Raw genomic sequence first — 27,956 nt, 5'->3', positions numbered from 1 at the left:
CTTTTTTCAACCCAAGCATCTGTACTTCTACTTAAATACGGAGGAGTACTTTTGCCACCTTTGCAAACTCTCTGAAAATTTGTTACATTTCCAGTTATTCCTGTTTTTGTGTCCAACATGGGATGCAAACAAACAGGAGGTCATTACCAAAACAATTAGCTTAGTCAACAGTTTAATTACTTGTGTTATGAAACACCAACATCACCATGTTTTTCATAAAGTTACTCACCTATGAAACTTGTCATGAACACCTTGACCGTCCAGGAGCTTGTTTATAAGCAATGTGAGGAATCTCTGTAGAATCTTAGAAGAGTTGTCAAATATGTTGTTCCAAAATAGGTCAGCACAGAACCACCAGAAAGTAGTAAGCGGGTAAACTAAAACTTGTCATTTACACATGTACAGTGGACAAAAAAAGTTTAGTTTTTGTGGTATGAAAAATGACATCAAGACCTTTGTTGACAAAATTAATGGCCTACAACCTGTACAACTCAGTTGAATTAAAAAATATATATTTTCAAGAGGGCAAGTATTAATGACTGAAAAACAATTGTGATAATGTGGTATCACAAATGTGAATGGCCTCTTTTAACTAAAGGATGCAGCTGTGTTCAGAATTGGCCAGTCATATTCAAACACATGGGACTCAGCACACATCTGCCACCATTTATAAATCATCTGACAATATAAAAGTTCAAAGAAAAATTAATTACTCCATTATTAAATGAATTTTCTATACTACAAAAGGCAGACATTTGAACAGGCGTGTAGACTTTATATCCATTGCAGATGTTTGAACAAAACAGCTACACAATATGTAAAACATAATGTGCTTATGAGGCACAATCCCATTTTTATTTTTACTTTACAAAGCTGTCTATGTGGTGTCTCTTGCCAATTGCTAAACACCTTCAAATTTACAGACACGCGTGACGAGTCCTGTTTAAACATTTGTTCCAAACCAATGAAAGTTGTGATCCCGTTTCAGGAGTTGACCTCTGATTTCTTAATGTCCATTGATTTTTCACCCTTTGCCCTTTAGCAAACCAATTACTGGTAAAAATATAAGACGTGTATCGGGCTGCGGCCTTGGAAAATTGACTAATCGATGAATCCAATTGTTTTGTTTTGTTTGCAGGATGCGTTACTACTATATTTTACGAGCTCCCACCGGTCCCGATTATTTCGTGCAACATTTCCTAGTATGGAGGAGTGTGAAAGAAATGGACATCTTAAAATTTATGTTCAAATGTGTGACATTCATAACGCTAACTCGCAGCCACCTGGCATTGTGACACAAGTAATTGCGGCAATGTGACACAACCAGAAAATCTACCAAAGACTAAACCGTTTCATTTAAAAAAGGGTTGATAGCTTTGAGATGTGACTTTGAAGGCGTCACTTGCACTAACAGGGCACCTCGTGAGATTGGACACAATTATAGACAGACAACAGCTCATAGATGGAATTGACTTGATTTGAATTACTAATAACATTAAGGAACCGAAAATAGGATCGGGAGCAGATAGCATTACCTTAATTAAAAAAAAAAAAAAAAAAATGTATTCCATCCAATTTTATTACGGCAGGAGTGAACAGATGCCTTTCTGCAGATGTGTACAAATCAACGTATGGCCTCAGGAGATGGAGTGGCAGGATGAGAAGCGGGAGACAATCAGACCTGATGACACAGCATCATATAAAGAGAAGCTTAGGATGGCAGAATGAAGCTGACAAAGCACTCAATCGCACCAACCCCCACCTGTTAGAGAGCGGTGGCCCCCCACACACTCCAGTGCTTATGATGACTTCTTCTGCACGTGTCAGATGTAGAGTATGATGGGATTGGGGCTGAGTTCATTCCTCAGGGATGTCATGAAGAGTTGAAATTAAAAGGCAGGTGGTGCCGTTATGGAAAGCATTCAACTTGTTTCAGTGTGTAAGTCTACCACGTGTAAAAATGTATCGGTCTGTAAATCTCCTCACTTGCCTTTAAAGCGGAAGTCACCCCAAACATGTTTTTTTCAAGAATATGTTCTATGCAGGCCCACTAATTGAAACAAGGCATTCAGATTAATGTCGCGTTTGTGGAATATGAATTAAGCAGCAAAATGGACCCGTTTTTTTAGCCGTCTCACGGGGTGGCCATTTTGTCACTTCTGTCGACTGAAAATGACATCAGGGTTGCTCAGGGCTCAGGTAATGACCAATCATGGATCAGCTTCAGAAAACAGGTCAGCTGTGATTTGACAAAATTTTGTGCCAGTTTTTGTAAGTCCACGCGGTTTTAGTACAAAGAACGGGCGACTCAGCTTTTCATTTCCCAGAATCAATACACGTTCATCCAAAGCATTTCTTAAAGTGGAAGTCAACACAAAAATGTTCTTGACAATAGTATGCATATGTACATGTATGTATGTGCCTCCACTTGTCTTAACCCGGCATTCTGATAAATATTGCGTTTGTAGCATATGAGTTAAGCAGCAAAATGCACCCGTTTTCAGCCATCTCAAGGGGCGGCCATTTTGCCACTTCTGTCGACTGAAAATAACATCACAGTTGCTCAGGGCAACGGCAAATCACAGCTCACCTACTTTTCGAAGCTGAGCCATGACTAGTCGTTACCTGAGTCCTGAGCAACTGTGATGTCTTTTTTTTTTTTTTTTACACCAAGTACACTTGGTGTAAAAAGTTTGAGATCTGTTCAAATAAAAATGGTTATATCGTAAACACACATATTAAGAAGAACAATCCTTTACTGTATCCGTAAAGGGGGAAACCAAGTTTGCACTCTGTTACATTTGTTTTACTTGGCAACATATACTACATACATATACTACATATACTATACACATACTGTACACACAAACTGCATCCAGTTAGTATGCGTCAAGAGCTTCAGGTGAGAGAGTGAGGTGGCTGCACAAATAACGTTGCGTCCCAAACAGTTGCGTTGGGGTGGGTGCCTTTCCCGAGGCTACTTGGCGACTCTCCAGCAAACACTTTCAATATTTTGGGGCTGTACTGGGTCGTAAAGTGGCCACCTCCCAGCCCCCAGGCAAGTTCTGTACAGAGTAAGCCCTTGCATGCACAGCCGCAGTGGTTTTGTCATGTCGAATGACGTCACCAAATCCAAGATTGCTGTAATATACTGTGTCACAGGGAGACTACATTCCAAATGAACGAATTTGAAGCAAAACAAAGAGAAACCGTAACTTCACCTTGTAATACTTGTGTTGCATTTTCAGAGGTTTCATGAGACCTGCAGTGGTCAAGAGATTGACCCTCTTTCCAATTCATTTGCAACGTAAGCACGTATGCGCTCTGTTTAGTAGTCTTATGTACACAAGGTAACAAAGACAAAAAAAAAACATTCAATGGCGTCAAACTGAAGGCCTGGCGGCCAAATCGAGCCCGCCATATTTTTACATGTGGTATGCTGCAGCAAATCATGTGCAACTGCTTCATTTTTCTTGGCTAAACGAAAAGTGTAAATTGTCTTCACTTTTTGTCACGCTAACAAGCATTTTTTTGTTGTTGTTTCACCAAACCCCTTTTGAAAATAAATGGAGCAATTGAAGTTGAATCATTTTTCCTTAAATACCATTACAGCAATTTTCTCTGCATGTTATGAGGCGATTACACAATTATATGTTTTCACTGTCAGAACAGCACCCTAAGGGAAACACAAACTACAATGCAGACCATTATAAAAATGACTTTGACACCCGAATGTAAATAAATAATATTAGTAATAGTAAGAACCACGTAGGATGTACAAGTTATATGTATGCAATTGAGAGTGCTGGAGAGTTGGAGTGAACTCCAGACAAGTTCTTTTACAGCCTGGAGCAATTAACACTACAGTATTTCCATATTTGACAGGTTGAAGATCCAGCCCAGCTCCTTGGCTCGGTTGAGCGGTATAGCCAGTTTTGTCATTTCTGCAGGACTTTTCTCTGTTCTCGTTGTTGCAGGCCTCGCATTGAGAGGTCAGCTCTAAAATGGCTGAACTTTTTGGCCGAAATTCCAAATAATGTGTTTGGTTGAAAATCAACACCACTCATCACTCAAACAACACTATACTGTACCCACGGTGAAGATGGTGGTGGCAGCATCATCCGGCTCGGGGCTCTTTTTCCTCAGCTGGAACTGGGGCCTTAGTCAAGGTGGAGGGAATTATGAACAGTTCCAAATCCAAGTCAGCATTAGCAAAAAAAATTCAGGATTCTACAAAAAAAATGAAAAAAATGTCAGGAAAAGCCTACTAGAACATCTAAAATTTGATTTGGTGTTAATCAGAGGTACTTTAAATGCTGGCAGGTGTGTGCTGAGTCTGATTTAACATGATTGGTTAATCCTGAACACAGCCACATGCCAGTTATACGAAGGTGTTCACACTTGCGCAACCACAGTATTTCAGTTATTTTTCCTTTTTTTCTTTTTTTTTTTTTTTTAAATAGACGTACAGTTTATAAGTCACATTAATGGTGGAAAAAGTTGTGAAATAACTTTTCATTGTTTCATTAACCTGGCATTTGAACTGGGGTGTGGAGACTTTTTTTTAATAGCCACTCTAAGAAGTAAAAGTAAAAAGTCATCCGAAAAATAAATGAGGCATGTTCAGATATCTGACAGGTCTACTTACCGGTATTGTAATACAATACAATACAATACATCCATCCATCCATTATCTGTACCGCTTCTCCTCACAAGGGTCGCGGGGTGTGCTGGAGCCTATCCCAGCTGTCTTTGGGCAGTAGGCGGGGGACACCCTGAACTGGTTGCCAGCCAATCGCAGGGCACACAGAGACAAACATCCGCACTCACAATCACACCTAGGGCCAATTTAGAGTATCCAATCAACTTACCATGCATGTTTTTGGAATGTGGGAGGAAACCGGAGTGCCCGGAGAAAACCCACGCAGGCACGGGGAGAACATGCAAACTCCACACAGGGAGGCCGGAGCCGGGATTGAACCCACGACCTCTGAACTGTGAGGCGGACGTGCTAACCAGTCGGCCACCGTGCCGCCCCAGTCGGCCACCGTGCCGCCCCAATACAATACAATACAATTTTATTTGTATAGCGCATTTCACAACAGCTAGAGCTGTAACAAAGCACTTCACATACAAACAACAAAATAGCCATAAGTCGAGAGTACAGTAACTAAGTCTTTATACTTCCCACCACTGACCCCATTGTTTAAGGCAGCTAAAGTATATTGTGTATACATTAACACGAACACAAGTGAGTAAGTGTTTGTGAGCCAGAGGCTAGATAGAAAGTTTTTTAATGCCAGATGGTTGACGTATTCAAGACGGCACACTACAAAACACATTCATTGTATCATTCTTGGTGCCAACATCGAACAATTTTCTGATAAAAGGCCATGGATAGGGAAGTCCCTAAGATATCCATCAATCAATCAATCAATTAATCAACCAATCCATCCATCCATCCACCCATCAATCAATCAATCACAAGCTCAATCACAATGACTTTAGCTCACTCTAGTTACGTCTTTTTTACGTCATCATAAAACACCATAGCTGGGCAAACAAATAGCATGAATGTCGCTGCGTTATAACTCTTTAAGCAACGGATATTTGAAAATGAACAACCGGAGCAACAAGTAGACAGATAATATAACAATAATCACAGGCACATATACTTTATCTTCTGTGAAGACGAAGGACCAATATTACGGCATCTTACTGAGGAGTATTGACTGGCTCATGTTGATCCATAAGTCTGTATTATACTGTCCGCAGGTGGTCAAGAAGAAGCAGAACAATACACATTGAACTGAAGCGAAAAACCTGGCAACATCTGCTTGTTTCATTACATTCTACTTAATTATGTCATTACCAGAGCTGGGCAGTCCGTCCCTGGGCTGGACCGGTCGGACCCTCCGGCCCAGCCGGATGCCCATTTTCGGGCCGGGGGGTGGGGGCTGACAATTTTTTTTTAATGGCTGGACTAAGCCCGGAAGTGGATTTTAGTCCGGCCCACTAATCGGCCCTCATTCGTTTGACGTGGTCGCGAGGCGGCCAAGTTTCATCTCAGCCTACTCGGTGAAAGGCTTCTTTTTAGGCTTCTTTCTACTCCCACGTCGGGGGTCCATTTTAAATGTGTTAGTTTCGGTATTGCTGTACTTAAGTACGAAGAAGGAAGGTTGAATTGTTGTTTGGGAATTGCAGTTTATTTGTACTTGACAAATACTCTATGCATTAAAAAAACTAATACTAAAATGAATAAAAGGAAAACTAAAACGAAACATTTTCCCTGAAATAAAAACAAATAAAAACTAACAAAACTACTCTACAAACAAATCAAAATCACACTTGAAAATGTAACTAAAAACAAATGTCAAAACGAAAGAAAAACTAACTATAATGAAAAATCCCAAACTATTATAACCCTGATCTCAAGGCGCCACTGCACTTCGTTGCTCGCCACAACTGACCCCCAGTGCTCATTGCTTATGACAGACAAAGTGTATGTACATATCAATTGGTAACATGCTTGGACAGAACTGAGTGAGCGTGCCGGGGGCAGTCAGTCCCGGGTCACCCCCCAGGAGCCCTGGGAGGGGGTTCCTGACTTTTCTCATCCTTCCTACCTTGGCCCTTGGTGGTCATCGGTTTACATGATGTGATCCCGTCGCCCTGGTATGCCGAGGTGCGCATGCCCACTAAAGAGGACGCAGCGGCTCCATGTGTGTTGAGGCGCATTATTTGGCAACAGACGCGGCAGCGGGGAGGGCCGAAAAAAGAGGATATCCCCTTGATTTCAAAAAAGCAACGATATATCCAGGTTAACAGCAGATTAAACATTCCTTGGTCGACCATCGGCGACGAGCGGGCGACAAAGCGACCGAGTAAGTTGACTGTGTGTGTGTGTGTGTTGGGGCGGGTGGGGGGTGAAGCCGAAGTTTTTAGTGAGTGGATCGAGGGGAGCCTTTTATTCGGTCTAGCCGAGAGGAGCCAGGTCTTCCTCCACCTATCTGTGACGATAAAGAAGCTGATGGGCTGTTGAAAAGTAACACTTCTCCTTAGAGCCAAAGGTTGAGCCGTGGAAAGGGGAGGGGGTCCCGCTCCGGCTAAATTGTTTCTTTTTGAAATGTTCGGAAGCTTGTCACGCTTACCGGTGCGGATCTTGTTAGGTGAAATGGTGAAATGAAGCCAGGATTATAACGTTTCCTCGCCGGCGGCAAGCTCCGCTTGTGGGCCGGTCGCTTACGTTACCGAGTTCCGACCCGACCATTTTCCCTCGGGAGGGGGACAGAAAGGTAAACACTACTTCCCCGGTTTGCTCCACTCAAGTTTGACTTTGTAAAAACATGATGTTTTTGAAAGTTGCTGACCCCCTCGCTTGAGATGACGGCTGTCCCGCATCGGGGAGCAGCCAGGTCAACGATTCGGGCTCGGTTCTGACCGTGTGGGTCTTGTTTACAAGCGACTGTCCGCTCGGGGAGCTTTTATTTTCTTTATCACTTTGACTGGAAGTGTGTGTTGTGGCTTTTTTGGTGGCTTCATGTGAGCCTTGAACATGCGTGCTAAAGTGACTGCTTGTTGTTGTTTGTGCGGCGGAGCTAATGTTAGCTCGCTAACTCCTTCGTGAGCTCACCTCCTCCGAGGCGGTGTCAACACTAAAAAGCCGGCTAGTTGCACATGTACTGTGGGCTGGCTTTAGTTTTTAAAGGGCCGACTTTGCTTTCTGGGCTCTACCGGGGCGGTGGAGCATGGACGGCGGAGGTTGCTGTCCGTTTGAAGCCCACGGCAGCTGCCACTGTTGGTTCTTCTGCTATCTAGTAGCTAATCTTCCTACTTCTCGCTGTGACAACCGTAGTCTTCCTCCTCTTAAAGCTGAATACACACACGCACGCACACACACACACACACACAGCCCCTCACGCAAACCACATACACGTACGCACACACACTCATTGTGTCATATATTCCAGGGGTTCTCTGACGTTTAGGTCCAGGGAGGAATGTTTTTAATGTTTCCAAAGTGTGTCCGAAAGGTTCCAGGACTGCTATCACAGTGGCTCCAAAAGTGTACAGTGAAACCTCAGGTTTCGCGATTAATCGGTTGGGGCCGATCTTTTTCTTATTCATTTTCAACAAGTTTATCCATCACACAGAATGGTTTCAAAAAATGTCTGAGTCAACGCATAGATGCTGATACGCTGTAGTATGCCAGGCCTGAAGTGGCGCTGTAATCCCCAGGAAGTCACCAAAACAGAGTAACAAGCCTGTGTGATTTACTGTATTCTTACTCACAACAATGGCGGGGAATAGGAAGCGAGAAAGGAAGGAGATTGTCTCTTCTAAACTAACTTTTTGCACTGGTTGAACTGGTGTGCGCAGCTTTGGTGTACACGCTACAAGTTTCCCCGGTCGACCTAATCCCCCTGGAGTCATGCCTTCATGCACTCATGGAAAGATTCTTGCAGGATCCTCCGCAACTCCCTTGTCACAGCCATCTTTATGTCATCCACACCCAGGTTAAGATCAGGGGATGTCGTTAATATGTTGTCAGCTATGGGCATGTGAAGCCCTTTGAGACTTTCCTGTGATTAAGGGGCTGTATAAATGAATTTGAATTGACTTGACATCCTTGTCCCGTGGATGAACCGCTTGAAACACAGAGTCAGGTCGCGTGCGTAGGGAGGTTGCTCCACCACAGTCATGTTCTACTCGACCAGGAACTGCCAGATGCTCAGGGCGATGTGAGCAGACACAAGTTGTCCTGCTGCTACTCTGGCACTCTGAATAATAGTCTTTTTTTTTGTGCCGGTCCCTATATTTGTAGGTATGCATTTTACCCCAAAATTACACATTATTCATTGCATTTTATTTTGCAGATCCCAAAGTTAAGGCTCAGTTTGAGAGTCATTGATCAATTCAGAACAATTTTAATCAAGCATTGTTGTTGTCTATGTGAAGTATCTAGCATTTCAAACCTTTTTTTCTGACGATTTTCTTACAATGGGAGCCTGTGTGTGTTCATGTGTTGACAAAGCTCAGCGGCGTTTCTTGTTGAGGCAGCAGATATGGCTATTTAACTTGAGCTGTGGCAATGTTTGTACTTCTGATGAAATAGTAAGGTCTTCTGTCATAATAGCTCATCACTTATCAGATGGCCTTATAACAATACAATAGCTTAATGGTATTGTTTGTTTTCTAATTGAAGAAAAAAATCTTGCATTACTTGTACATTTGAATGCTGGAGTTTTCATCCATTTCGATAAACGCTTGATAAATGTCTATCATAGTAGATTGTAAAGTAGTCTTTCAAATTAGCCGCACACTGAGGGATGGAGCTAATACCCGTTGAATTGTGTAGGGGATTTGACACTAGTTTTCAGGACTGGCTTGCTGTCGGCTATTGGTTTCACCATGACTCAAAACGCCACTGAACGCGTCACAATATTGCACATGTAACAGCCTGTCCAAAATGCGCGCACACACGCACCTACAAAAATACATTTCCAGGATTTAAGAGAGATCCAAGCGAGATGGTGGCTGCTATGGTGCCGCCAAGCCGTACCAATATAGTGCTTTCGTGCGTGCGTGTGCGTGTGTGTGTGTGTACACGATGTACAGTAGCGCTGATCAGAATCAGATTTATTGGCCAGGTATGTAAAACACACAAGTTATGCTAATGCTAGCCAAGATAGCTACTAATTACCAGAGGTAGGCATTCTGTCAGACTGACGGACCGGTTTTGACGGACAAGGGATTTTCACTGATGGACCAGTTCATCAGTCCGTCACCGATGGATGCCCATTTGGCAGACGAATGACGGGACACCTTTTAAAAATGACAGAAATGGGTTTTCAGTGACTGCCTGCGACGATTACACTGACGGACGCCCGTTTTTCTGCGGGCACCAACTGACGGAGCAACGGACTAACTGATGGGCTGACGACTATCACAAGTCAGTTCGTAACGAAAAATATTTGCCACGCTTGATGGAGTGAAGAAAAGCTCCCTTTAACAGGAAAAAAAAAAAAAAATAGAACCTGTATCAAGGGATTTTCTGCTTTAGAATTTCTTGATTGAGCCATCAGTTTAATACGGTTGTTCCCATTTTGTCAAACATGCAACTCATGCCAGTAATTATTTAGCTCACTGTATGGTTATTAACTTAGACATCTGCCTTCCTTTTGGGTATGGTGGTGTGGCCAGCTCCTTGGAGGGGTCACTGTGACTACTCTGCGCTGTTACAGCCTCTTTGCATAATATTGGAAGGAACTCTTCATGCAGCAACAGCAGTACAAACAACCATTGCGGCATTGTCTGTGAACAAATGGCGGTCAGATAAATAAAGAAGAGTGGAGAAGGTTTTGTCCCGTCACCGGGCTACGTGTCATGGCGGACTCTGCTGACATTGTCAGTTCAGTCCGTCTGATTGAGTGAATATGTAGTAAAGTTAAAATTACCAGGCTCTACCTGAATGATTGAGTCAGGACATACCACAAGGTTTTTTTTTTTTTTTTTTTTTTTTTGATTTTTGACATTGTTGTGGTCCATATTCTAGAACGTGCCGCTACACTGATCACAAACAAGACTGATTGAGGGTGTTTGTGTACTCGGCCAATGTTCTCTGTAAAGGGCTTGTCTGCTGGCACCATTTTAAGCTGCTGCGCATGAGTGCAGGCCTTTTAGGACAACTTGATCGAGTACAGTAGAACCTCTAAGGTCGAATGTAATCCGTTTAGAGAACACCGGTCAACCTCCTATTTGTTCAGGTTTTGAAACGAAAACAAGAAATGGAAATAGAAATGATACGTTCAATGTAGAGTCAAAATGTCACCCTTGATACCACCGTTATTTTTTGGAGACTTCTTTCGGACAAAGGTGCAACACAAAGAGAATCGGAAATGTGGCTCACATACTGAATTGACAAACTGTAAGAGGAAGTATTTTGTGTGAGGAAAGGTTCTTGGACTGGTGTCCCAAAAGACATCTAGGGTGCCCCAAAAGTCAATTCAATTCAAGCGGAAGATTACGATGTGCTCAACAGCTGAAGTGTAAACTGTTCACGTTGGAGGAGTGTGACGGCCGAAAAAGTTTCTTAAACACTCAACGTTAAACTTGGGTTGGTGACAACAAAAAAAGGTGTTGCCGGGTGGCAGTTACGCAACACTGCTCCAATGTGAATTGGCAAGCCACGGGCGAGAGAATGATATGCGTAGAAAACGACAAAGCCTGAGCTGTCACATGCTCATGGCCTCACGTCTGTCCGAATGATACCTCAAAAAAAAAATTTTAAAAATGAAAAAAAAAACGGAAGAGTGTGTTGACTTTTGGGGGCGCCCTGCATTTCAAACCCACACTACAAACTCCAAGTTGTCCCCGTCAACGTGGATCTGACGATCAAGCATCATGCCTACAAAATGATCCTGAGAAGAGAAGTGGTGAGAGTTGCGGCAGGACAGCTAGTGGCTGTTCACAATGCTTGAGCATCTGTCACTTCCTGGCTGAGAAGAACATCGCCCTCCCTACTCACCCAACCACGCTCAGTGTGAACTTTTTTGACACACTCTGTCACTTAATACCTCTCATTGAGGCTGCTCCTTATTTTGGAATAAGTGTTTCAAAACCAAGAAAACGCTCATTTTTTTCCCCCTGTAGTAGCGTAAGGAAATTTAGTGAAATGCCGTCTACCGGTACTCAATATTTAGATTTTCCACTTAGTGTGATCTTCATGATCAACTTGATTGCCCACCTTGGAAGGAATCCAAAAGAATATATTCAGTTGTACTTTTACTTTTTTTTTTAATTTAGTTACACAGTATAGTACTTGACTTTTGCACTACATGCTCTAAACGCTAATGTGGAAAATGAATCACAACTGTTGCGCAATATACAAGCTTTGTACAGTACACGTCATCACCATCAGAGCTACGCAACATGCTCTCTTTTGTCTATTATTTCACTTTTGGTTGTCTTCGGAGGCTTTACACGAGTTGCGTATGATGCCATATTCATGCCTGGGTTGATGAGCTTCAGATCCATGTGTTAGACGGTGTGCGTATGTGGGGGGTGGCGTAAAGGAAATGCATGTTAAAAAAAAAAAAAAAAAAAAAGGCCTCAGAGTTGAAATGTGAAACCATTTAGCCATTGGGACCCCGTGTAAGAAAGATCCGGTTGGCCTGAGGTCGCAGGGTACGTGGCGGCGTTCCCTCCCTGTGCAACGCCATCATCTCACTGCTACAGTATGTCCTCCATGCCGATCTCACACACACACACGCACGCGCACACACTGTACACACACACACACACACACACGTAGACACTGTATAATGGCCGCCACTGTGGAAGCCGAGTGTCTGCTCCGGCACCTGGAGGGTTAAAAGGAGCTTCGGCTTCTCTCTCAGTCGCGCACGCACGCACACGCACGCACACACACCAGCCAACTGGTTTAAACCAGTTCTCGGGAAAAGTGCTTTGTGTGTCCTACTGAATCCTGGGAAGAAGGGTCATGTCATGTGTGTTTTAGTGATGTAAGAGTATATTTAAAAAAAAACAAAAACATAAACTTAGTCAGCTGTTACCAGATGATTTGTCCATTTGCTGTTTTGCGACTATTACGCCGATTGTCATACTAGCTAACCTCTGTGCGCTTCATGCACATCATCATGATTGCAATTTTTATTTCTTCCCTTAAAAAAAAAAACAAAAAAACAACCTTGTTGTCACTTATCTCCGGGCAGACTGAGATCCTCTTTGGTACAAAAGGCAGGCGCTGTTCCGTATGCATGAATATGATGCTGGACATCGATGCACTTAATGTGGATGCTAGATTGCAAGTTAATATTCCAAGTGACAGATTCAAGTGTGCATCTCGGACTGATCTTGTCAGCGAACTACAGTACGGGCAAAGGTCGTCTCCCACTGCATAGCGTGTTGGTCAGACTCCGAACATGTCAACCTTTGGTACAGTTTGGGTCGACTCTTGTGTTGAGCGCAATAAGGACTTGTTTAGGGTTCTGGAACGAGAATGTGTTGGCATATAGCTGTAGCGATGTCCGTGTGAAAGTGGAGGGTGTTGGATTGCGAGTTCACTTTTTAAGAGTGTTATGCTTTTAGTAAATGTATCGTGTATATAAAAAAGAAATTTAATAGTTAAACATATTAGTTTGTTTTTTTTCCCAATTTACCCAATGCATGTCAATGTGCATCAGATATATGCGCATTTCCACTATTCACAGGCCAGCATGTCATTTGCCCATACTGAAAATTTTTGTCATACATGTGGTCCCCCAGTAGCGCTCATGAAAATCCATCATTTAAGTTGCTCATAACCGTTCTACATTTGAGAAGCAATCATGTAGCATAAAGGAGAAAAACCGCTGTTGCTGTTCATGACCGATTAACAGTAACAGTCACATTCATCATTTGTCGTACGAGTGTAAAAGCCGAAAAATGCATTCTCACCCTTACGTGTGATCACGCGTGACGGATGTGAAGTGTTTAGGGAAGTAGAGAAGTTTCCTAACATGCAAATAAGAAAATCCCCATTCTATCGTCAAATTAAATAATGTACCCACAGTCACCCAGCTGGCTTTTAGATATCATATGTACTGTACTGGTAGACCTATTGTTGACTTAGCTTTGTTTGACTCATCTGCCAGGACGGAGATGGTGTGTAGTGCTAAACGTATATGGTCAAAATTTGTATGACAATCTTGCGCACTAAAAAGTTGAACCTGCTACAGAAAGAACGTTACCACTGAATTCAATTTAGGATTTTATTTCATTTGGGAGGTGGGGGTGGGGGGCGGACACTTGGAAGTGTTAAAACCGGCTACCTCCTTTTATATTTTTACTGATTCCGTGGGGAATGCCGCATATGCTGTATATATGGATTAAAGAGGCGCATTATCATTATCGAGCCATGGGCGTGTGACCAAATGTCTGCTTGAGTCTAAGCTTTGGATTTGACCCTGAGCGGGCGTTGCAGTAATGATGCGTGAGTGTGTTCCTGTGTGTGTGTGTGTGTGTGACCGAACAAGCAACTGTCTTCGTCATGTCCGCATCTGGTGCATTTGTTGTACAATATAGGCCAGATCACATGGTAAGGGATCTCATTTGGGTTAAAAGATGGCCAGACGTTTTATGAGTCGGCCCCCAAAAAAATAGAATAAAATAGTTTCTCTTGCGTTTGGCTTCATGGGTTGTGATGAATATTTCAGGATTTGCTCCAATTCGTATCCCCCCCCCCCTGTGTAGTTTTTACCGCTCCAATTTACCTTCAACATAATGATTTGGACACTTACTGCTGGGATGTTGTGTTTAATCAATGTTTGGGAATTTAACTTGGCATCTTGTGATGATACTAATCCACAAATTTTTGTCTGAAGGCCATTTGAGAAACCATGTGTTCGCTGCCGATGAGTCAAGGTCAGTTTGTCCGCCAGACAAGCAGCGGCGATAATGTGAATAAGATCAAAAGACGCAGAGCGCAGTGCTAAACGGAATCAGCGAAACTCAAATCTCTTGACCCAGCGTTATCTTCATATTTCTGAGTCGTCGCTTACTTCATTGTTCAGATTTTAAATTGTAGCTGCCATTAATGCTCCTTTCGCTTCTTTCAGCTGTTAGAATTGTAATCTAACATCTATTATGTAAAAAAAGAAAATAATGATCAAATATTTTCGCAGCTGTTTGCGTTCACCCACAGAACTTTGTTTACTACTTTCCGGATAAATCACTTCCTAATCTTTAAATTCATTCTTTGCCGTTGATGTTTACATTTGTCGACCTGAGTCCAACCGTTTACCGCCAGCTTGTACGGTATGTGCGTCAGTTAGGCGTGGACGAGGCTGTTGCTCAGCTTTCTGTGAGATTCAAGTTTGTAAAGTACTGTAATGACAAACAGATCTCTGAAGATGGTGCCGTTGCAATGCTTCAGAATTGAGATCAGCACATTTTTTGAATAGAAGATAAAGATTAGGCAGTGAAACAAGGCTTGTCACGTCAATCATGAGGGACAGAAATGCCAACATTTTGGATATACTCGATATACAGAGTATGCATAAGTATCGTATAAAACAGAGTATGTGTCATGGTGGCTAGTAGAAAGTGTCTGTTCTGGTCGTGAGGTAAGATGTCCGAGTCACTCATGGTGTGTTTCTTAGTTGCATAACTGTTAATACGTTATTATTTTGCCATCAAAAGCCCTTTCTCAGACTTGTCTTTGTTGTTTTATAGTTTGAGGTGTCACAAAAATAAAACAAAATACTGGCGTCGGTCATGTTTCTTTTCGCAAAAAGCTCATTTTGTAATGCTTTTTGGTCAGAAAGCTGTGTTTTTGGTGAAATGTTCAACTGCAATGGAAAAAGCTAGAAACAATCTTTTTTTTGCTCTTAAGTTCCAACACAATATTTTTGCGGCTCTTCAAATGTCAATAAAAATGCTATGGGCATCTGTGCTTTGAAAACAAACGGCGGTGAATCAATTATTTGTACTTTGCAATGGCGTAAACCTGCAACGCATCGTGTGCGAGCAGTTTTGAATATGGAGCTCAATAAAGTAAACAAAATGAACAACTCTCAGTATGATCCTGCAAACTAACATTGTTAAATGATCAGAATGTTTTAAAGAGCTCCTGTATTGAATCTCATTCGATTATGCAGGGGCACTTCATGAACGGGACCGGTTAGTGTAGTTCTGTGTCATGTAAAACAACAAAATCCTCCAAAACAGGATGTTCCCATCTCGTAGGCGAGAAAGTAAGCTCTTTTTATGTTGGTTAATGAGACTCCTCATTTTGAAGGTGGAACCAAGACACTTCACTTTACACCCGATGTTAGTTCCACATTGACCCCTGGTGCACATTGAAATGAAAATTAGAAACGTTTTCAATGACGGATGAGTTTTCTTTTGACGTTTTTCTTAGTTTAGACGGTGAGAGTCGGTGTCGGAGGCATGGCTGGATTGATAAGTTGCAGTGTTGGTATGAGTGAGCGACACGTCGCCTTGATCTTTGACACGCTCTGTCGATATGTCTGAACTCTCCGGCTAATCCACATATGTAACCAAATCCTTTTCGTGACGTATCCGCAGGGGATGTCTGAGGAGGCCGTCCGCCAGACCCGCAGCCAGAAGAGGGCACTGGAGAGGGATGCAGCGCCGCACACGACAGACCCTTCCAGCCCTGACGATGGAAGCAAAAAGCCCAAGCTGGAGCAGTCTCAGCCCACAGCCCAGGAGGCGTTTTCACCTCGACCTGAACCACGACTGGAACAGGATGCTCAAAGTCTAACTGGGACCGGATCAAATGAGGGACCAGGGCAGTTACCGGCGCCACCTTTGGAATCTCAGCCAGCGAAAGACGATGCCGCCCGCGACGCGAGCTTGGACAATCAAACCGGACGCGATGACGGAGCTAAGAGGGAGCCGAAGGCGGAGGAGGATGAGGACGCCGTGAGCCGATTGCAGCCCACAGAGCCAAAAGCGTCCAGCGGCATGTTGGCTGCCGGCGAGGTGAAGGCAACCATCAAAGTGGAGATCCAGACCGGAGAGCAGCCTGTGGACATGAGCACTTCCAAAGGGTAAGAAACGCTTCTCTACTTGAACGCACGCAAAGAATCTGTCAAGTTAGTCCATCCAAATGAGTCTAAATGAGTTCAGAATCATGGTAGGGCCTGCGGCCGGTTGTAGCTTTGCTGTTTTTCAACAGCAATTCACTTTTCAGTAGCAAAGCTTGTTTTATGATCGCATAAGATTTCCCCAGGCAGTTCTCGGCCTTAACGAGAGAAGTCAACCCAAACATATTTTTTACAAGACTATGTTCTTTGAGCCTCCACTAGTTGAAACAAGACATTGTGATACACGTTGCATTTGTGGAATAAGAGTTACGCCGCCCGTTTTTAGCCATCTCTGGGGGCGGCCATTTTGTCACTTCTGTTGACTGAAAATGACATTACAGATGCTCAGGGCTCAGATAATGACCAACCATGGCTCAGCTTCAGAAAACCGGTAAGCTGTGATTGTGAGTGTTCAAACTGCTATGCAAACTAGCTAGAAGTAGCTACTTATAAATTGCATTAAAAAAAAAGCCTGTGCAACAAAAACAGAAAATTCAATCACAAATGCAAGGAGCGGAATGTAACTTACAATTGACCTCACGGTGTGGGCCAGTTTTAACTGGCGTGAAAAGCAACGTTTTGAAATAAAGGCCATGATAATAATGTCAAAAGATATGGAACGCTTTTTGTTCAAAACATGTAAACACAGTTGTCGCGGTTTTGCAGCTTATAGGACTTAAAATAAATGAGCGAATGAATTTTTTATGAATAAAATTGTACAAAAGTTGCCGCTGTGCACTAGCTACAACGATCAAACTTTTTTTTTTTTTTCCAAGCGTGTTTTCTGTTTCACCTTCTCAGCTCTCCTTGCAGTGCCAACTTGACAGGTGTGTCTGTTATTGCTTTTTGTTTCCTCTTTCTTTTTGTTAAAGGGAGTTTCTGTTGTGTGGCCTTTAGTAAGGGTCGAACAACTTTTATGCTAAAGTTCAGCCAAGTCAGTGTTTTCTCTGTAGAGACTGTGGCCTTTTGATTGGCTTGGTCCATAGCTGGAGTAGACGTTTGGTGGGGAATCAGATTAGAAGCTTGGTCGGTAGCTGGGGCAGAATTTTGGTTGGTAAGTAGAGCTGCACCTGGATGTTGCGTTCTTTCAACGTGGCTGGATTATATGGACAATTGTTTTGTTCTGATGTATTCAAGTCAAATTTAGTTTGTGGTCAATTTTTTTCTACGCTTTGACGAGTTTGTTCCAGCTGTCCCTGAGCGCATTAGCAATGAGCTAGCTTGACCTAGAGCTAACAGTGAAAACATGACCACAAAGTATTTCAATGAAATAAACACATACTCAACATGATATACTGTATGTTTGATGAGTTAAACAAAGCAGACTATGTAAAAATAATCATTTGAGGTTAAAAAAGAAAAAAAAAAAAACTTTCTTACATCAAAATGACGTTTTCCCCTCACATTTTTTTTCTGTCTGCTTTATGACTACATTTTCACTGGGCTAAACTGAACTAAGCATCAGGTGATTCCTATCTTATTCCTGATTGGATCAATTGAAAGTGTCACAACTGACCTGTGTTACAACTGTCCCCCCCCCTACTTACGGTACTCAACTCACCACCTCGCTATTAGCACTTTTTTTTTCACAGGCAAAACCACTGCCAGTCGCTAACTGGTCAAGCAGATTATTCTGCGCCACCTCATTTGAACATATCAGGCAGGATAAGCGACAAAAAGTAGAGAGCAAAAACACAATCTCTTGCTCACTTTATACGAAAGCTCTTTGAAATCCGGGAGTCTCAATGTGTTTGTAAATTCATCGTACAAAAATCTGTTCAAGCAATTAAAAGGGGATGTCTTTCACTCCAGCAATATTGGAATGATGCAAATATATATCGGAAAACCTGTGAATCCCTTTTAGTTTTTAAGAAAACTTGTTGGTAAAGCTTTTTTTGAAGGTTGTAGAGAATTTTCGTTTTGTCTTTTTTTGCAATGTAAGTCGGCAAATTCAGCTCTATATTAAGGCCAGGCTTAAATAATGTTTAGCTTCTGCCTGTGCCATTCCGTCACTGATATTTGACTGTGAATTGTGTATGCTATGGTCAGCTGGATGATGACAGGATAAACAATGTCCTACTACTACTAGCCACTGCAGGCTGCTTGTTTGATCCTGATGCAAAATTGATATCATTGAATTATTTTGGACATGAACAGACTTTTTAAAGTTTCATTGTTTGTTATTATTGACATTCCACAGAAAAGGCCGCAGCAGTACTCAGTGGCGACTTTCGACTTTAACCTTTGGTCTGCCTCCATTTTCCCCATAAATCACCATCGGAACCCTAAAAAGTCCACGCACACAAAATGAAGCCGTGTGTCATAAACCGGTTCCAGCCGGCTGTTGCCATGGCTACTTCCATGGAAGAAGCAGGGAGGGGAGGTGGGGTTGTATCGGAGGAAAAGTGAGTCACGTGATAATGACTTTGAGGTCATGTGACTACTTTGGAAGTAGTGATTAATGCACAGGAAGTGATGATGGCACTAAGCCCCGAGGAAACACACACGCACACGCACACACACACACAGAAAGAGGGCGGCTCAGGCCGACAGGCCTCATGTTTTCATGCTCTGACTTTGTGCTTCATGAAAATACATTCACCGCGATTGAGTGTGTGTACAAGGCCATCCTTGTTTTTAGAGGAGTCCCAACACGCCTGTCATAAACGGAAAGAAGCTTTCGATTGTACATTTCACATTTGGCACGTTGTATTCCATTCGAATTGCAGATGTGTTTTACACGCAGACGTGAGGCCACAATCCACCTTTACCTTCATGCTGTGTGACATTTTGAGCTCTATCATTATAATCAGCCCTCAATATATTGCAGTTTCCCTTTCGACACCACCGCAAATTACAGTGAGAATATACAGCTGACCCTTGAGATACAAGTGACCCAACTTAGGAGCTTTTCAAGATAAAAGCCATCGTTCGGACGATACATACTGTCTATTTTTTTTTTGCATACTTTTTTTTAAAAAAATGTGATTGCTTACCACATGCTTCAGGTGCCATTTTTTGTCCTTCAGCATAAAAAGGGAGAAGCGGCCTCCATCCCCCGACGAGGATGATGATGATGATGATGATGATGATGTCATCATCTTGTCAGATAACGACTCCCCGAGTCCGCCTATGAACGGTCTGAACCACTTGAAGGAACTGGACACAGACCTCCTCATGGTGAGATGTTGTGCTTTTCATGCCATGGATGTTTTCAAAACGCACTTTGCATCAAAGTGGCGCTATCGAGTTACAAACAAGGGCGCAGGAAGTAAGTCAGGCCAGGCCATGAGCAACCTTACTGCGCCGTCAAGGATTCGCAATCGTGGCTCGGATTCACCCCGATGATCCGATTGAGAGGGACTCCAAACGAATGAAAGATTCGCCCCACGAAGGACGCGTGACCGGACACGGTTGTTTGTCTTGAGTAGCGCGATTGTTCCAAGTGATTGATTTCATGTGTGGAGCGCAGAAGAGCAGCCCAGGCGAACGGGAGCGCGTCATTAAGCAGCTGAAAGAGGAGCTGAGGCTGGAGGAGGCCAAGCTGGTGCTGCTGAAGAAACTCCGACAGAGCCAGTTACAGAGGGATACGCTTCAGAAGGTGAGCCCAAGTCAGAAGCGCCTCCCACACGCACACACACAAACGCACAGAGGCCCACTCCTGTACGGGAACACGGGGAGCCCCCATTTACCACGGGGGGGGAATATGTTCCAGACCCACCCGCGCCGGAGGAAAAGCTGCGATATCGAGAAACCAAATTAAAAAAACGACTATTTTGAATGTAAACACATTTAAACTTGTCAAAACACACTTTTTAAAGTAGTCAAGTCAAGAAATGGGAGAAAGCGAAAGAAAGAAAAAAACGACTGTTCCCCAAATAAGAGGTTAAGTGTGCTTGCTTCAAGCGGTTTCTCTGTGTACAGTCGAACTGACACATGACAAGAAAAGAGAATTCAACATTGTTTATTTAAACAGCAAAATGTTCAAGCAAACCATCCTTGCATCTGACGTAATTCCACTCTCTCTGTGATTCCAAACCAGTGTTCTGGATGAGGAACATTAGTAAGCCACAAATAATGTATCTTTGTTCATCTATCTCATTAATGTCCAAAGTCCGGCCCCGGGGGCCAAATGCGGCCCGCGGTCAAATTTTATCCAACCCGCACACTCTGTTATCGAATGAATAACTTCTGGCCCGTAGCCCCGTTGCAAAGCGTATAAAATACACTCTAAATGCAATTTCGCATTTACACACAAGAGGGCAGCAGCACGCTGTCCAACTCCATAACCTTGCGCGACCCTTTCCAGACGCTTCCACGGCGAGCGTCTCGTCTATATCACTGCCGTGACTTATACCAGAGCTCTCGCCATCGACTGCGCCTCCATTACCCCTCGAAAAAAAATTTCCGGATATCCTCCGACAATTCACGACACCGTCACATGTATATTCTCATGCGTTTCATTGGCTAAGAGACCGAGAACCGGATTTTAAAAAAAGCAAATGACGTATCCGCTCTCCCGGCTTTAAAAGGACAAACACGCAGCAGCGCTCCCGGCTTTAGCGGTAAAAACGCGGTTATGCGCTCCCGTCCTTACTGGGTTTTAACCTTTTTGCGACATTTTTTGTCGGGAAACACTGGGCTAGCTTAACGCTCGCCTATAATGCAAAACGCCATAAACTGTTAAATGGCATAGATGGATATCTTCTAACAACTGCTACTGCCACGCAGAGTAGCAACACACAAAAATCTGCGACATGCTAGGAGTGTGAACGACGAAGCGCGATGTCGCGGCGCTTCAATGTACTGTGTCAATAATCATGAATAATTGCCATTCCTCAGACTTCGGGGGTGTCCAGCTCCTCCGCTCCGCCTCCTCTAATACGCGGGACGATTGCAAGCAGCAAAGGCTCACAGCAGGTCAACGGAACGATCGAGCGTCGCACGCGACCTCCACTTTGGCCGACGCCGTTTCTCATTGGCCGTCTGTGTCTCACCCCGATAGATTGCGTCGGGTAGAAATTCAGGCACGGTCATACCGCCGCCTTTGGTGCGCGGGGGGCAGCAGGTGTCATCCAAACACGGCTCGCAGATCATCATGCCGCCCTTGGTCAGAGGAGCGCAGGTGAGTCGTCGGCAAATGTTGCACACTCAAGTAGCTGCAGGTTGATTACTAGCAAAAAAAAAAAAAAAAGAAGAATCTGCCTGTTCAAGGATAGTTATTGACACTTTTGATGGACACCGTCAGGGAGGTCATTTCACAATTTCAGGCCGGTGTAGAATTGCACAGCATCATACAGAGACAGGTGTGTCATCTTTTGATTTTCATGACACGAAATGAGGTAGCCCACAAATTGCAAACAGCGTCCAGTGGAACTTGCAAAAACTCAGCGATTTGTGTTTGTGGTGCTCTTTCTGAAGCGCCCTAAGATTCCACGGGAAGCTGTCAAAGCCCGATCAAATAGAGAAAAGTAGTACAATGATGCCAAGGAAATCTGTCAAAGTGATGGAGCCCAACTGAAAGACAAGTATTGTACGTCAAGGGAGGGGTGGGTTGTTAGCAGAGAGCAGTAGACCATAGGTTGGTTTCACCAAAAACACCAGATTATGACCTAAGAGGGGAGAAAACAAGCATTTTGTTTAAAAAAAAAAAAAAAAAAAAAAAAAACGGCAAGCCGAATAGTGACTTTGACGCTAATATTTTTTTTTTGCTTTTTTGACACCTCAAACTCTAAAACAACAAAAACAAGACTGAGAAAAGGGCTTAGATCACAAAATATTTTTTTCACCGACATCCCACTAAGAAACGCGCCATGAGCAACGTGAACGCCTTTTATAAGCGCCGCTTATCATTCACTCCACGTCATCTTTTCTGACGTTCGTGACATACTTTCTACCACCTACCGTGAAACGTGCTCTGCTGATACCACACGCGTGCATTCTCTGTTTGAACGTGAGGTGTCTAAACGTCCAACCTTTCTTCCGCCCTCATAATCGACGCGACGAGCCCGCCGGTTTCATCTTTACCCTCAGCTCAAAAGCTGTGCCGATCTCGAATCCAAAGCAATGCAACGGCGCCCTCTACAGGGACATGCTAGTCATGACAGCGGCTTCCAAACCTGAATTCCTCAGACAGGCCAGGCCGCGCTACCCAATGAACAACGTCGGACTTGAGACATGCATAAGGCGTGGCCGCTAAACGGTTGGATTCCAGTTGGCGAATACAAACGGTGAATGAGGTAATACAGGAAATTACAAACCATTTTTTGGAGGTGTTGGCATCAGATCTTGGATTTCTCTCGCCCTCGCTCTGTGTGCCCTTTGCGTTGGCGCTGCGGACGCCAATGCCACTCGTTCCGTGGAACCCCGTGTGCGTCGTCACCCCTCATTGTCCTGGTTGTCCCATCTCCGTATCTCCGCAGCAGATCCAGGCCCTCCGCCAGCATCAGCATCAGCAGCAGCAGCAGCAGTTGGCAGCCTCGGGAGCTGGAGGCTCAGGGGGGCCGCCCCCCCTGCTGCTGGGCGCCAGGACCTCAGCCCCTGCTGGCCAGGGCCAGAGAAGCATGGTGCAGGCGGGCCTCATCAGAGTCGGGAATACTGCAAACTCACTGGTCAGTATGTCACCGCGGAGGAGGAAATCCAGGACGGACAGATGGACCCTTCGCGTCTTCTGCCATTTGTGTCTGTATTCCGCTCTGGCGACACGCTTTTCTCTGTGTCGCGTTCACAGGGATCGTCCGGTTTGAAGGTTTCTACCTCAGGGAGCAGCGTGGCGCCTCTGGCGGGCGCCAATGACAGTCCCGCCAGCCGCCAGGCCGCGGCCAAACTCGCTCTGCGGAAACAACTCGAGAAGACGCTCCTGGAGATCCCCCCTCCAAAGCCCCGTGCTCCCGAGTTTAACTTCCTGCCCTCAGCAGCCAATAATGAGTTCATCTACCTGGTAGGACTTGAAGAAGTGGTCCAGAACCTGCTGGATACCATTCACAGAGGTGTGTTTGTCATATTCGTATTAGTTCTGAATATTTATTATTCTCAACTTGCGAGTGCAAAATATTCTTCAGAAATGAGGCCTCAAGCTGTCCGTTGCCACTCTCAGCCGAAGGTTCCAGTCAAACTAGGGATGTAACTAAAAATTATTCTAATAATCGATTCATCTGTTGATGTAATTTTTTTCAATTATCGTAATTGAGGAAAAAAAACTTTTAATTTCCATCGCTTCATTTAAAAAAAAAAAAGCTAGCTACTTCAAATTGAGAGTGCAGAAAATAAACACAATTAATATTCTGTCACTGGTTTTGTCTGTACCATGTCGGAAAATAGGCAAAAATGTTGATCATTGTTTTCCCAGTAAAAGGAAATGTTTGATTTGTACTCAACACAAATATAATCAGTCTGCTTTCATGGAGGACTGCAGAATTTGACGAATATTTGTTGTTGAGAAGCTGGAAATCTGAGGATGTGAACAATTTTAAATGTAAAAATAGGTATCGAAACCATTAATCAATCATCAAAAATAATCAGTGACTAATTTGCTAATCGATTAATTGTCGATTATTCTTTGCACCTCTATATCAAACGAAACATAAAACAAAGAGATTTACATGTCTACTCAAAGCAACAACATAGCCTCCACCCGAATGCTAACATACAATGGGAAATGCCATCGGCAAACAATTAGCATCTACAGTATGTATCCGGTGGTATCGTTTCCCTCTAAGCGATGAATATTTGAGCACGAAAAGTGCGGCAACGCATGTAGACATACCATCTATTACAATATTCACAGGCATATATTCTTTATCTTCAGTGAAGAACGCCAAATGTTATTGTCATACTGAGACGTGACACTTTAAATTGTAGTGCTCGGCAACGAAACGAAACATTTTGCCGTGTGGAGTGAATTTTTTATTTATTTTTTTAATATACATTTACAAATCTCAGGGTCAAGTCGCAGATGCTCGCCTACTCTACAACAAGGCTTCTCAAACTTTTTGGGCTTTTGCATCTGTCCGTTCAGGAAAGACTGGGGCAGCTCCATCCAAGCCCACCGTCAGAGACCCCAACATGTGCACCCAGTGCAACACCGACTTCACGTGTAGGTGGAGGCAGGACAAGGCCAAAGGCGGCACCGTCCTCTGTGAAGACTGCATGTCGTCCAATCAGAAGAAGGCCTTGAAAGCCGAGCACACCAATCGGCTTAAGGCCGCCTTCGTCAAAGCGCTGCAGCAAGAGCAGGAAATCGAGCAGCGGATCATTCAGCAGTCGTCTTCGTCCGTCTCTCACGGGAGCTCGTCGTCCTCTTTGTCGCTGAAGGCCGAGCAGCTGGTGTCCCAGCAGCTCAAGCAAGCCCGAGCGTCCTCCCTGCACCGGGGGGCCAACGTCATCCACCATCACTCCATCAAGGTCAGCAGCGGGCGGAAGTAATAATGCCTCCTTTCTCTACTTGAAGGTAGATCTTTTCAAGAATACGTTCTATGCAAGCTCACTAGTTGAGACAGGGCATTCTGGTAAATATCGAGAGTTAATCCACTCGTTTTTAGCCATCTCTGCGGCGGCCATTTTGGCCTGTTTTTCGATGCCGCCGAACCCCCACCCCCCCCCAACGCGTATTGTTGTCGTCATTTTGCGAGCGGTGTAATTATTTTTGTTTTTAGAGTGTCTTCTCTCCACCCTCAGGGCTCCCCGGGCCAGCTCTCCCACAGCGGCGTCAGGGGTGTCCCCCACTCCTTCTCCTCCTCCTCCCAGCTGCAGAGCGCCGTGGCGGCAGCCGCTTTGGTCAGCCGGCCAGGTAAGCACGAGCATGTGACCCAGCGCTCTGTCCAGATTTCAAAGGTGAGCAGCAGCGGAGTCGCCGGCAGCAGGAATATGAGCGCAGGCAGTGCCTCATCCACTGCATGGAAGAAGCAGAGCAACAGCAACAAAGGTAGACTCGCATTCACAGACAGCCCCGACATCTGCTCTCTTTCAAACTCCTGTCCGGCCCAAAGCGACCCTCAGACGACAGTCGCCGTTGCCCGCGTTCGCCGGGCCAACTTTTCTCCGGGGTTGCTGTCTCCTTTGTGTCCCGTTTGTGTGTCGTTGGGATGCAAGTCGGCCTCGTCCACATGAACGCGGGTGTTTTTGAATGGCTGCTGGGACATTTCCGCTTCGTGGAAACTGAATCGTCGCAAATTGCTGTCGAGCTCCGAAATTGCCAAACTCATACGCCGCGTTACAAATGATTACGCGAGTGACGTTTTTCTCAGATTTTTATACATAGTTTATGCAAACGACACTCAGCATAATTTTCAAGTTATCAACTCTTCGAGAATAATTGGAATGTTTTTTTTAAAGGGGAAAGTCGCCTCAGAAATTGTCTTTGCAATAATATGATCTACATCGCCCCACTAGTCTAGACACGGCATTCTGATTAATTTTTCATTTATTGAAGATGAATTGAGCAGCAAAATCCACCTGTTTTTATCCATCTCAGGGGGCGGGGCCATTTTGCCGCTTGCATCCATTATCCTCAAACTAGTGCTTATTTTTCAATAATAAGGACATTTGTAAGTTATGTGATGTTATTCTAGCAGGCGCATTTTTTATGTTGACGTTAAAAAAACCCATCAAAATTGGGTCTTGATCCGAAAAGAAATTGGTGAATCCTATTCTATTGTAACATTTACAAATAACTTGTCGTGAAATGACTTTCAAATGATTAAATGCCCTTGTACATGTGGACAGAGCCTCAAAAATCAAACATAGTTTTGCCTTTTTTGGTCTGGCGAAATGTTCAAGTGAGATGTGCCCTGGTCTGACTTGCCCTCTTGACCCCCAACAGGTGTGACAATGGCGTACGTGAACCCCAGCCTGAGCGGACATAAAAGCTCGGCCAGCGTCGACGCACGCCAGAGGGAGTACCTGCTGGACATGATACCCTCTCGCTCATCCATCTCGCAGACTGCAAATACGTGGAAATAAAAAAGAATACAAAGAAGTTCCCCCTCAGCCAGCTGGACCCCTTCTTTGCTTTTTCCAATGTCATGGTCAACAGCGCACCCAGGAGGACAGTTTGGCAAATACAAGCTCCCAAAAGTGAAGAAACCTTTTTCCTTCGTGTCATTTTTTTTTTTTTTTTTGGTATGATTTTCCTTTTCTGTTCATTTTAAGGTTTTGCTGTCCTGCATATAGTTTTGATTTGACTGGGGCAGACGAACCAAAAATTCACCAAACTTGGTACTTCTTTTCTCCCTGACTGGGTCGTCAAGTAATTCATTCGTTTTGCATCAAACTGACTCACATGATTGACTTGAATGCTTGATTAGAGTTATGCGCACCCAAGAAATATACACATTGCTTCAAGCAAATTATAGCGGATAAGAGTTGTAAATGTTTCATTGTATTCATCCCTTTAGTTAAATGGTTGAATTTATTTTGTATTTACATTAAGTTATTTTTGTTGTTCTTTTTTGGGACTGATGTTTTCTTTTTTTTTTTACTTCCTGTATTGAGGTTTTCACAAATGAAGAGTTGATTTTTTGCTTTCTTTTCTTTCTGTTTCATAGCATGCCTACATTTAACAGCCAATGTTCATTTTGCACCTTAGCTAAAAACGCGTGGTGTTGTCGCTCAAGCCATCTGTAATTACCATCTGTAATTTGCTTATTTTGTATTTACGTCAACGCTGGCATTTTAATTTGAGTGTCACATCTTCATCGACAAAATGCAAACGCCGAGGAGCTGAATTTGTCCACCCTTAAACCAGAGACCATGATCCCGTCTTTGAAATTGGAATACAGTGTCTGCAACTGTGAACCCAGAAAGCACAAGCCAATTATTTGTTTTTAATCCTGTGACTTCCCGCCACATTGCATATTTTCTCTGCTACCCAACCTAAACTGCATTGTGCAAATTATTGTTCAAAATTATTTTGGTTTAACTTTTTCCTAGCTCCTAAATAAATAAAAAGATACATTTTAACTTGCTCTATTTGTTTTGTGTACAGTATACTTTATAAAGTGACATATTGGATTCCTTCCACACTACAGTGGGTCCTCCATATTCAATGGACATCACCCATACCTCAGGTGAAAAGTTTCCAACAAGGAAAACACACTGCTTTTGCTTTGGAAATGTTCAGCACAATGGACTCTGTGATTGAAAGATTCTTTCATGTCATATGCAAAACATTGTGAAAATGATTGCACTCAAACTGTCATTCAGTTTTGGTAAAAATAGTCAGAAAAGTTGCTAAAAATAGGGTCCAAATTGCTACGTCGGAAACACTGTGCTTTTGTAAACCAGCGTGTATATGGTCAAAGCTATGTTGTTAATGGAAGAAGTGAACATCAGTTGATGACGATG

At 43.7% G+C, this 27,956-nt stretch overlaps 1 protein-coding gene and 1 long non-coding RNA gene across 7 annotated transcripts; one reads left to right on the top strand and one right to left on the bottom strand.

Annotated features, from left to right (window-relative positions):
- Window positions 1–2: 2 nt before the first annotated feature.
- On the bottom strand, window positions 3–7,388 carry LOC147141171 (uncharacterized). 3 transcript variants are annotated; one of them, XR_015088424.1, is made up of 4 exons: window positions 7,152–7,388; window positions 4,096–4,230; window positions 1,763–1,863; window positions 3–1,681 (listed from the first exon to the last, which is right to left on the bottom strand). It is a non-coding gene; the product is annotated as an uncharacterized LOC147141171 (long non-coding RNA). The 3 variants fall into 3 exon arrangements; XR_015088425.1 differs by having other exon boundaries at window positions 1,763–4,230; window positions 6,627–7,388; XR_015088423.1 differs by having other exon boundaries at window positions 1,763–4,230.
- LOC147141170 (transcriptional repressor p66-alpha-like) lies at window positions 6,690–27,572 on the top strand. 4 transcript variants are annotated; one of them, XM_086043457.1, is made up of 11 exons: window positions 6,690–6,884; window positions 16,090–16,577; window positions 19,643–19,793; window positions 20,086–20,214; window positions 21,456–21,533; window positions 21,619–21,738; window positions 23,039–23,224; window positions 23,344–23,602; window positions 24,631–25,016; window positions 25,290–25,536; window positions 26,434–27,572. In XM_086043457.1, exons 2-11 carry the CDS (start codon window positions 16,093–16,095, stop codon window positions 26,571–26,573), a joined length of 2,181 nt encoding a protein of 726 aa, XP_085899583.1. In that variant the 5' UTR covers window positions 6,690–6,884; window positions 16,090–16,092; the 3' UTR covers window positions 26,574–27,572. The 4 variants fall into 4 exon arrangements, with proteins under 4 accessions (XP_085899583.1, XP_085899584.1, XP_085899581.1 ...); XM_086043458.1 differs by having other exon boundaries at window positions 23,036–23,224; window positions 25,290–25,401; XM_086043455.1 differs by having other exon boundaries at window positions 6,691–6,884; window positions 23,036–23,224.
- The last annotated feature ends 384 nt before the right edge of the window (window positions 27,573–27,956 follow it).

This window comes from Filicampus tigris, chromosome 10 (assembly GCF_054856515.1).
Source record: "Filicampus tigris isolate MCC_2025a chromosome 10, RoL_Ftig_1.0, whole genome shotgun sequence".
Taxonomy (NCBI): domain Eukaryota; kingdom Metazoa; phylum Chordata; class Actinopteri; order Syngnathiformes; family Syngnathidae; genus Filicampus; species Filicampus tigris.
Note: the sequence above shows the minus strand (reverse complement) of the source record. Positions and strands in the feature narration are given on the sequence as shown.

Coding starts and splice junctions, on each gene's coding strand:
- LOC147141170 (XM_086043455.1), top strand. CDS start 16,093: ATGTCTGAGGAGGCCGTCCGCCAGACCCGCAGCCAGAAGAGGGCACTG. Junction 16,578..19,642: donor GACATGAGCACTTCCAAAGG/GTAAGAAACGCT, acceptor TTTGTCCTTCAG/CATAAAAAGGGAGAAGCGGC. Junction 21,739..23,035: donor CCTTGGTCAGAGGAGCGCAG/GTGAGTCGTCGG, acceptor GTATCTCCGCAG/CAGATCCAGGCCCTCCGCCA.